Genomic DNA, 10,000 nt, shown 5'->3' with positions numbered 1-10,000 from the left:
AATAAATACATGAAGTATAAAACAATAAATACGAAATACATAAAGTATAAAATAATAAATACTAAATACATAAAGTATAAAATACTAAATACAAAAAGTATAAAATACTAAATACATAAAGTATGAAACAATAAATACTGAATACATAAAGTATAAAATAATAAATACATAAAGTATAAAACGATAAATACATGAAACATAAAATAATAAATATACAAAGTATAAAACAATACATAAGTTATAAAATAATAAATACATGAAACATAAAATAATAAATATACAAAGTATAAAATAATACATAAAGTATAAAATAATAAATACATAAAGTATGAAACAATAAATACGAAATACATAAAGTACAAAACAATAATTACTAAATACATAAAGTATAAAATACTAAATACAAAAAGTATAAAATACTAAATACATAAAGTATAAAATACTAAATACATAAAGTATGAAACAATAATTACTAAATACATAAAGTATAAAATAATAAATACTAAATCTAAATCTGCTGATCAACTCATCGATCAACTGTTTGGTTCAAATTATGTGAAAACATCTAAACGTTGTTCAGAGAACAGCTGCAGACTCATTATTGATTAATCAAGTCATCCATCAATCAAGTCATCCATCAATCAAGTCATCCATCAAGCAAGTCATCCATCAAGCAAGTCATCCATCAAGCAAGTCATCCATCATTCAAGTCATCCATCATTCAAGTCATCCATCAATCAAGTCATCCATCAAGCAAGTCATCCATCAATCAAGTCATCCATCAATCAAGTCATCCATCAAGCAAGTCATCCATCAATCAAGTCATCCATCAATCAAGTCATCCATCAAGCAAGTCATCAATCAATCAAGTCATCCATCAATCAAGTCATCCATCAAGCAAGTCATCTATCAATCAAGTCATCCATCAAGCAAGTCATCCATCAATCAAGTCATCCATCAATCAAGTCATCCATCAAGCAAGTCATCCATCATTCAAGTCATCCATCAAAGTCATCCATCAATCAAGTCATCCATCAATCAAGTCATCCATCAAACTCATCCATCAATCAAGTCATCCATCAATCATCCATCAATCAAGTCATCCATCAATCATCCATCAATCAAGTCATCCATCAATCATCCATCATCCATCAAGTCATCCATCAATCAAGTCATCCATCAATCAAGTCATCCATCAATCAAGTCATCCATCAAGTCAATCAAGCAAGTCATCCATCAAAGTCATCCATCAATCAAGTCATCCATCAATCAAGTCAAGTCATCCATCAATCAAGTCATCCATCATCAATCAAGTCATCCATCAATCAACTCATCCATCAAGTCATCCATCAATCAAGTCATCCATCAAGCAAGTCATCCATCAATCAAGTCATCCATCAAGTCAATCAATCAAGTCATCCATCAATCAAGTCATCCATCAATCAAGTCAAGTCATCCATCAATCAAGTCATCCATCAATCAAGTCATCCATCAATCAATCCATCAATCAAGTCATCCATCAATCAAGTCATCCATCAATCAAGTCATCCATCAAGCAAGTCATCCATCAATCAAGTCATCAATCAAGTCATCCATCAAAGTCATCCATCAATCAAGTCATCCATCAATCAAGTCATCCATCAATCAAGTCATCCATCAATCAAGTCATCCATCAATCAAGTCATCCATCAATCAAGTCATCCATCAATCAAGTCATCCATCAATCAACTCATCCATCAATCAAGTCATCCATCAATCAAGTCATCCATCAAGCAAGTCATCTATCAATCAAGTCATCTATCAATCAAGTCATCCATCAATCAACTCATCTATCAATCAAGTCATCCATCAATCAAGTCATCCATCAAGCAAGTCATCTATCAATCAAGTCATCCATCAATCAACTCATCTATCAATCAAGTCATCCATCAATCAAGTCATCCATCAATCAAGTCATCCATCAATCAAGTCATCCATCAATCAAGTCATCCATCAATCAACTCATCCATCAATCAAGTCATCCATCAATCAACTCATCCATCAATCAAGTCATCCATCAATCAACTCATCCATCAATCAAGTCATTGATTTACATCTTTAGAAACAGAAATAATCTGAAACTCTTCTGACAGAATCAAAGATTTCATTCAGCTTCAAAGAAAAATGAAAATAAATGGAGAAGTTTTTAACATCAAACTGAATATTGTTGTTTTTAGACTTTTATCAAACAAAACAACATTTGAAGAAGATTTCATCTTTCAGTCAGACACCTGAACACCATGACAACAACAATAACAACAACAACAATAACAATAATAATAATAATGTAGCGGGTTAGAGACGCTGCGGACTGGAGACAGAGGAGGACAGAAGAGGACGGAGGACAGAGGACGGAGGAGGACAGAAGAGGACAGAGGAGACACGGCGGGGACACCAAGGACAGCAGCGCGGACAGGAGGCGCTCAGAGCCCGCACATGGCGGAGGACCACCGGGGACAGACGGACTCACTCACCGTCGCACTTCCCGCTCCGCTGAAGGTGACACGCGGGAAGGTGTCCCGCCGTGCGGACATGACCTGCTGTTGCCCGCCACCGAGCGCGAGACCATCCCTCTGTCTGCTGCCCGCGAGCTGCTCCGCTAACTAACCGAGCACGAGACACGCTGGCTCCGCCCCCCTCCCCCCTCTCCCCCCCTCGGTCTCAAAACACGCACGCACACAGCTCAGGTTGTCTGCACGTGACGAAGCTTTAAAGTGGGATTAAACACACACATTCAGTGTGTGTGTGTGTGTGTGTGTGTGTGTGTGTGTGTGTGTGTGTGTGTGTGTGTGTGTGTGTATTTAAACCTGAATTCACAGGAATTCTTCAGTCCGATTTCCATAAATCCAGTTTTTCTGTTTGAGGGTTGAGTTGGTTGTTATTTTGAGATTAGACTGAATCACATCATGATTTACTAAACTAGTCTCAACCTAACCTAACCTAGTCTTAACTATTCTCAATCTAACCCAACCTAGTCTTAACTAGTCTCAATCTAACCTAGTCTTAATGAGTCTCAATCTAACCCAGCCTAGTTTTAACTAGTGTCAATCTAACCTTACCTAGTCTTAACTATTCTCAATCTAACCTAGTCCTAACTAGTCTCAATCTCACCCAACCTAGTCTTAACTAGTCTTAATCTAACCTAGTCCTAACTACTCTCAAGCTAACCCAACCTAGTCTTATCTAGTCTCAATCTAACCCAGCCTAGTCTTAACTAGTCTCAATCTAACTTTACCTAGTCGTAACTATTCTCAATCTAACCTAGTCCTAACTAGTCTCAATCTCACCCAACCTAGTCTTAACTAGTCTCAATCTAACCTAGTCTTAATGAGTCTCAATTTAATCTAACCTAGTCCTAACTAGTCTCAATCTAACCCAACCCGGTCTTAACTAGTCTGTCGTTCAGAGTTCAGTGTGATAAATCAGTGATCTGCACACGGACTGATTTTGACCTTCAGGAGAGTGGCAGCGTGTCGTCCTGTCAGCGGTGCAGGAACAGCGCCCCCTGTCTGTGAGGTAACTCTCTAACAGCCCAATAATAACCAACACATCGACTGATGTCTGAATTAATCAATATTTAAAACGATAAAGAAGAATCCTCCGTGTGGAGCTGGAGGCTTTTCACACTAAACACCCAAACAACCGTTTATTCATTTTAGTTCTTCAATGTTTGAACAAAAAGACAAATAAAGAATTTACAACCAAAAATCTAAGTTTCAACATTTCGAGTGAAGTTTTGTTTGCAGCAGCTTGTGGAGGAGTTGAGGAGGCGTCGGTTCGAATGAACCAATCACAGCGTACAACAAACACGTGAAACATCAACAAGGACATTCAGGGTCAATTACATGAGAAAAGAAAGTCGAGAATACGATTCAAAAATACGTCTTTGAACGCATCAACTCGTTAATAACTACGATGAGATGGTCGTCGCAGCGTTCCACTGCAACACCTGGTTCCACTTCTCACTGCAGGAATCACTCCTCAAGCACAAGACCAGAGTCCATTCAAATATCTGCCGATTTAACATGATTGATTGAACACGAGCAGCTGCTGTGACTCCAAACCAAACTTCATCCAGACATCAGTGGATTTCAAACTCGAACCGTCTCTGATGTTCGGAGGGTCCGACTGGGTTGGTTGAGGTCTCTGAAACTGAAAATCAACCCGCAGCTACTTAAATCATGACGAAAAGAGGTTTTAAACTGACGATGATGTTTTGGACCGTCTCGTCACTCTCGCGTTTTAGAGACCAGCTCATGAACGTATTGATGCAGACGAGCAGAAGATCCTCCAGGACCACCGGGGTTTCTGGAATCAAAAGTTGTGACGCAGTCGGTGGAGTTGTTTTTCTGAGAAAATGTGGAAACTAGAAAAAATTACAAGTCGAGGAAACAAACCACCTCCCTGATAAACAGGAACATGTGGGGACTTCCTGTGATGATGATCTTTTTTTTTTTTTTTTTCCATTTCATTTAATTTAACTGACGCTTTTATCCAATCTGATCCTGAAATATTTGACCTGTAACGTGGGTTTTATTTTAATGTTTTGGTGCTCAAAGTGATAAAAAGAGTCTAAAGTGATGAATCTTTCCAGAACAGATCATCTGTGATTGAAATATAGAAACAAAGAACACATCTGCCTTCAAAATAAGAGCTTTAGACTGAAATATAGAAACAAAGAACACATCTGCCTTCAAAATAAGAGCTTTAGACTGAAATATAGAAACAAAGAACACATCTGCCTTCAAAATAAGAGCTTTACATGCTTTTAAATCACATTCATTCAACACTAAAACAAAATTCAGTCTCTTCCAGCTGGAAGTGGAGAAAACTCATTGAACATGTTCCTCGTTCCATCAGAAGACCACATTACCCACAAACCCCGTCACTTCCTGTTGTTGCGGTTAGCGAGCAGCAGTTTGTTTTGATGGTGAGAGGAGAGGGGGCGGAGCCTAATTTTAGGAAATTAACATTTATTTTCATTAATAAAGTCAGTTTTATTTTGAAAGGAGACTATGATGTCATACTTTCAGCAAAGTTTCTGTTCACCATGTTTTTTGTGGTGAAATCAAATATTTCAGAGTTTGTTTGAATTTCATTATTTTGATCAGAGAACGACCGGTTATGGAAGTGATTGACAGACAGTAAACCCAGATGTCTTTTAGAAGTTTGGTTTATTTTATTGAATAAAACACGTTGCCATGGAGAGCCAGCTGTTTTTACATCATAATGTCACGATGTTCACGGCTAACATCCGACCTGAAACTTCTGCTGCAGCAAAATCAATCTGACGAGAGAAAGAAAAAGAGCAGAAGAGTCGACCAACGCTCACGTGTTGCTGAGAACACGCATGTTCACGTGTCCGCTCAGGCCGCCGTCAGCACGTAGTAGGCGGCGGCCGACAGCAGAGCTCCGCCCAGCGGGACGAGGACGAAGGCGGCGCACCTCCTCCACCACCTCCCCATCCTCCCCCGCTCGTCGTCCACCTCCCCCCTCCTCCCCCGCTTCTTACTCCTGCGGCCTCCTCGCTGCTGACGCTTCTCGAACGCCTCGAGCTCCTCCTGAACACAGAGGAGGCACGTTTACACTTCAACATGATGTCATCACTCTCACCTGCCAATCATCATTAGTCATTCAAATGTTTATGAAGTCGTTACATCTTGATTTCTCATCGAAGCCTGAGACGGTGTCGATGAATGTTTCCATGGTTGCATCTCAACATGGTTGTAGTTATCACCGTGTGAGTAGAGGAGTGGACCGGAGCTCTGGGATGCTTCTTGGTTTTACTCAACGGGAACCACAAAGAATTAGTGGATTTCATCATCTACGGTTCCTCATATCACTAAAAGATCCAGAAACACCGCCGTTGAAGACGGACCGAGATCGTTGAAGATGGACCGAGATCGTTGAAGACGGACCGAGATCGTTGAAGATGAACTGGACCGAGATCGTTGAAGACGAACTGGACCGAGATCGTTGAAGACGAACTGGACCGAGATCGTTGAAGACGAACTGGACCGAGATCGTTGAAGACGAACTGGACCGAGATCGTTGAAGAAGGACTGGACCGAGATCGTTGAAGACGGACCGAGATCGTTGAAGATGAACTGGACCGAGATCGTTGAAGACGGACCGAGATCGTTGAAGACGGACCGAGATCGTTGAAGATGAACTGGACCGAGATCGTTGAAGACGAACTGGACCGAGATCGTTGAAGACGAACTGGACCGAGATCGTTGAAGACGAACTGGACCGAGATCGTTGAAGATGAACTGGACCGAGATCGTTGAAGACGAACTGGACCGAGATCGTTGAAGAAGGACTGGACCGAGATCGTTGAAGACGGACCGAGATCGTTGAAGATGGACTGGACCGAGATCGTTGAAGACGGACCGAGATCGTTGAAGATGGACTGGACCGAGATCGTTGAAGATGAACTGGACCGAGATCGTTGAAGACGGACTGGACCGAGATCGTTGAAGACGGACCGAGATCGTTGAAGATGGACTGGACCGAGATCGTTGAAGATGAACTGGACCGAGATCGTTGAAGATAGACCGAGATCGTTGAAGATGGACCGAGATCGTTGAAGATGGACTGGACCGAGATCGTTGAAGATGGACTGGACCGAGATCGTTGAAGACGGATCGAGATCGTTGAAGATGGACTGGACCGAGATCGTTGAAGATGGACCGAGATCGTTGAAGACGGACCGAGATCGTTGAAGATGGACTGGACCGAGATCATTGAAGATGGAACGAGATCGTTGAAGACGGACCGAGATCGTTGAAGATGGACTGGACCGAGATCGTTGAAGATGGACCGAGATCGTTGAAGACGGACCGAGATCGTTGAAGATGGACTGGACCGAGATCGTTGAAGACGGACCGAGATCGTTGAAGATGGACTGGACCGAGATCGTTGAAGATGGACTGGACCCGAGATCGTTGAAGATGGACTGGACCGAGATCGTTGAAGATGAACGTTGAAGACGAGATCGTTGAAGATGAACTGGACCGAGATCGTTGAAGATGGACTGGACCGAGATCGTTGAAGATGGACTGGACCGAGATCGTTGAAGCCGGACCGAGATCTTTCGAGACGGACCGAGATCGTTGAAGATGAACTGGACTGAGATCGTTGAAGATGGACTGGACCGAGATCGTTGAAGACGGACCGAGATCTTTCGAGACGGACCGAGATCGTTGAAGATGAACTGGACCGAGATCGTTGAAGACGGACCGAGATCGTTGAAGACGGACTGGACCGAGATCGTTGAAGATGGACTGGACCGAGATCGTTGAAGACGGACTGAGATCGTTGAAGACGGACCGAGATCGTTGAAGACGAACTGGACCGAGATCGTTGAAGATGAACTGGACCGAGATCGTTGAAGACGGACCGAGATCGTTGAAGACGGACTGGACCGAGATCGTTGAAGAAGGATCGAGATCGTTGAAGACGGATCGAGATCGTTGAAGATGGACTGGACCGAGATCGTTGAAGATGGACTGGACCGAGATCGTTGAAGATGGACCGAGATCGTTGAAGACGGACTAGACCGAGATCGTTGAAGACTGGACCGAGATCGTTGAAGACGGACCGAGATCGTTGAAGATGGACTGGACCGAGATCGTTGAAGACGGACCGAGATTTGAAGACGGACTGGACCGAGATCGTTGAAGACGGACCGAGATCGTTGAAGACGGACTGGACCGAGATCGTTGAAGATGGACTGAAGATGGACCGAGATCATTGAAGATGGACCGAGATCGTTGAAGACGGACCGAGATCGACTGAAGATGGAAGACGGACCGAGATCGTTGAAGATGGACTGGACCGAGATCGTTGAAGATGGACCGAGATCGTTGAAGATGGACGGACCGAGATCGTTGAAGATGGACTGGACCGAGATCGTTGAAGATGGACTGGACCGAGATCGTTGAAGACGGACCGAGATCGTTGAAGATGGACTGGACCGAGATCGTTGAAGATGGACTGGACCGAGATCGTTGAAGACGGACCGAGATCGAAGACGGACTAGACCGAGATCGTTGAAGATGGACTGGACCGAGATCGTTGAAGACGGACCGAGATCGTTGAAGATGGACTGGACCGAGATCGTTGAAGATGGACCGAGATCGTTGAAGACGGACCGAGATCGTTGAAGATGGACTGGACCGAGATCGTTGAAGATGGGACCGAGATCGTTGAAGACGGACCGAGATCGTTGAAGATGAACTGGACCGAGATCGTTGAAGATCGTTGAAGATGGACTGGACCGAGATCGTTGAAGATGGACTGGACCGAGATCGTTGAAGACGGACCGAGATCGAGATCTGGACCGAGATTTGAAGACGGACCGAGATCGTTGAAGACCCGAGATCGTTGAAGATGGACTGGACCGAGATCGTTGAAGATGGACTGACCGAGATCGTTGAAGATGGACTGGACCGAGATCGTTGAAGATGGACGGACCGAGATCGTTGAAGATCGGACTGGACCGAGATCGTTGAAGACGGACCGAGATCGTTGAAGACGGACTGGACCGAGATCGTTGAAGATGGACTGGACCGAGATCGTTGAAGATGGGGACTGGACCGACCGATCGTTGAAGACGGACTGGACCGATCGTTGAAGACGGACTGGACCGAGATCGTTGAAGACGGACTCGAGATCGTTGAAGACGGACTGGACCGAGATCGTTGAAGATGGACTGGACCGAGATCGTTGAAGATGGACTGGACCGAGATCGGAAGACGGACTGGACCGAGATCGTTGAAGATGGAAGATCGTTGAAGACGGACTAGACCGAGATCGTTGAAGACGGACTGGACCGAGATCGTTGAAGATGGACCGAGATCGTTGAAGACGGACGGACCGAGATCGTTGAAGATGAACTGGACCGAGATCGTTGAAGACGGACTAGACCGAGATCGTTGAAGACGGACCGAGATCGTTGAAGATGGACTGGACCGAGATCGTTGAAGACGGACCAAGATCGTTGAAGATGGACTGGACCGAGATCATTGAAGATGGACCGAGAAGATGGACCGAGATCGTTGAAGACGGACCGAGATCGTTGAAGATGGACTGGACCGAGATCGTTGAAGACGGACCAAGATCGTTGAAGATGGACTGGACCGAGATCGTTGAAGACGGACTGGACCGAGATCGTTGAAGACGGACTAGACCGAGATCGTTGAAGACGGACCGAGATCGTTGAAGATGGACTGGACCGAGATCGTTGAAGATGAACTGGACCGAGATCGTTGAAGATGAACTGGACCGAGATCGTTGAAGATGGACTGGACCGAGATCGTTGAAGATGAACTGGACCGAGATCGTTGAAGACGGACCGAGATCGTTGAAGATGGACTGGACCGAGATCGTTGAAGATGGACTGGACCGAGATCGTTGAAGATGGACCGAGATCGTTGAAGACGGACTAGACCGAGATCGTTGAAGACGGACCGAGATCGTTGAAGATGGACTGGACCGAGATCGTTGAAGACGGACCAAGATCGTTGAAGATGGACTGGACCGAGATCATTGAAGATGGACCGAGATCGTTGAAGACGGACCGAGATCGTTGAAGATGGACTGGACCGAGATCGTTGAAGACGGACCAAGATCGTTGAAGATGGACTGGACCGAGATCGTTGAAGATGGACCGAGATCGTTGAAGACGGACCGAGATCGTTGAAGACGGACCGAGATCGTTGAAGATGAACTGGACCGAGATCGTTGAAGATGGACTGGACCGAGATCGTTGAAGATGGACTGGACCGAGATCGTTGAAGACGGACCGAGATCTTTCGAGACGGACCGAGATCGTTGAAGATGAACTGGACTGAGATCGTTGAAGATGGACTGGACCGAGATCGTTGAAGATGGACTGGACCGAGATCGTTGAAGATGAACTGGACCGAGATCGTTGAAGATGGACTGGACCGAGATC

At 44.6% G+C, this 10,000-nt stretch overlaps 1 protein-coding gene across 3 annotated transcripts in view; it reads right to left on the bottom strand.

Moving 5' to 3' along the window:
• Positions 1 to 5,194: 5,194 nt before the first annotated feature.
• nfxl1 (nuclear transcription factor, X-box binding-like 1) overlaps positions 5,195 to 10,000 on the bottom strand; it is a 20,102-nt gene continuing 15,296 nt past the window's right edge. For all 3 annotated transcript variants that reach the window (XM_069687682.1, XM_069687681.1, XM_069687683.1), the window contains exon 25: positions 5,195 to 5,600. In XM_069687682.1, the coding sequence (XP_069543783.1) occupies positions 5,406 to 5,600 (195 nt within the window). In that variant the 3' untranslated portion in view covers positions 5,195 to 5,405. The remainder of the gene's footprint in view (positions 5,601 to 10,000) is intronic.

The sequence above is a fragment of the Brachyistius frenatus genome, unplaced genomic scaffold (assembly GCF_029030835.1).
Source record: "Brachyistius frenatus isolate BFR_SWC_R1_liver_20210118 unplaced genomic scaffold, ASM2903083v1 Contig_480, whole genome shotgun sequence".
Classification (NCBI taxonomy): domain Eukaryota; kingdom Metazoa; phylum Chordata; class Actinopteri; family Embiotocidae; genus Brachyistius; species Brachyistius frenatus.
Note: the sequence above shows the minus strand (reverse complement) of the source record. Positions and strands in the feature narration are given on the sequence as shown.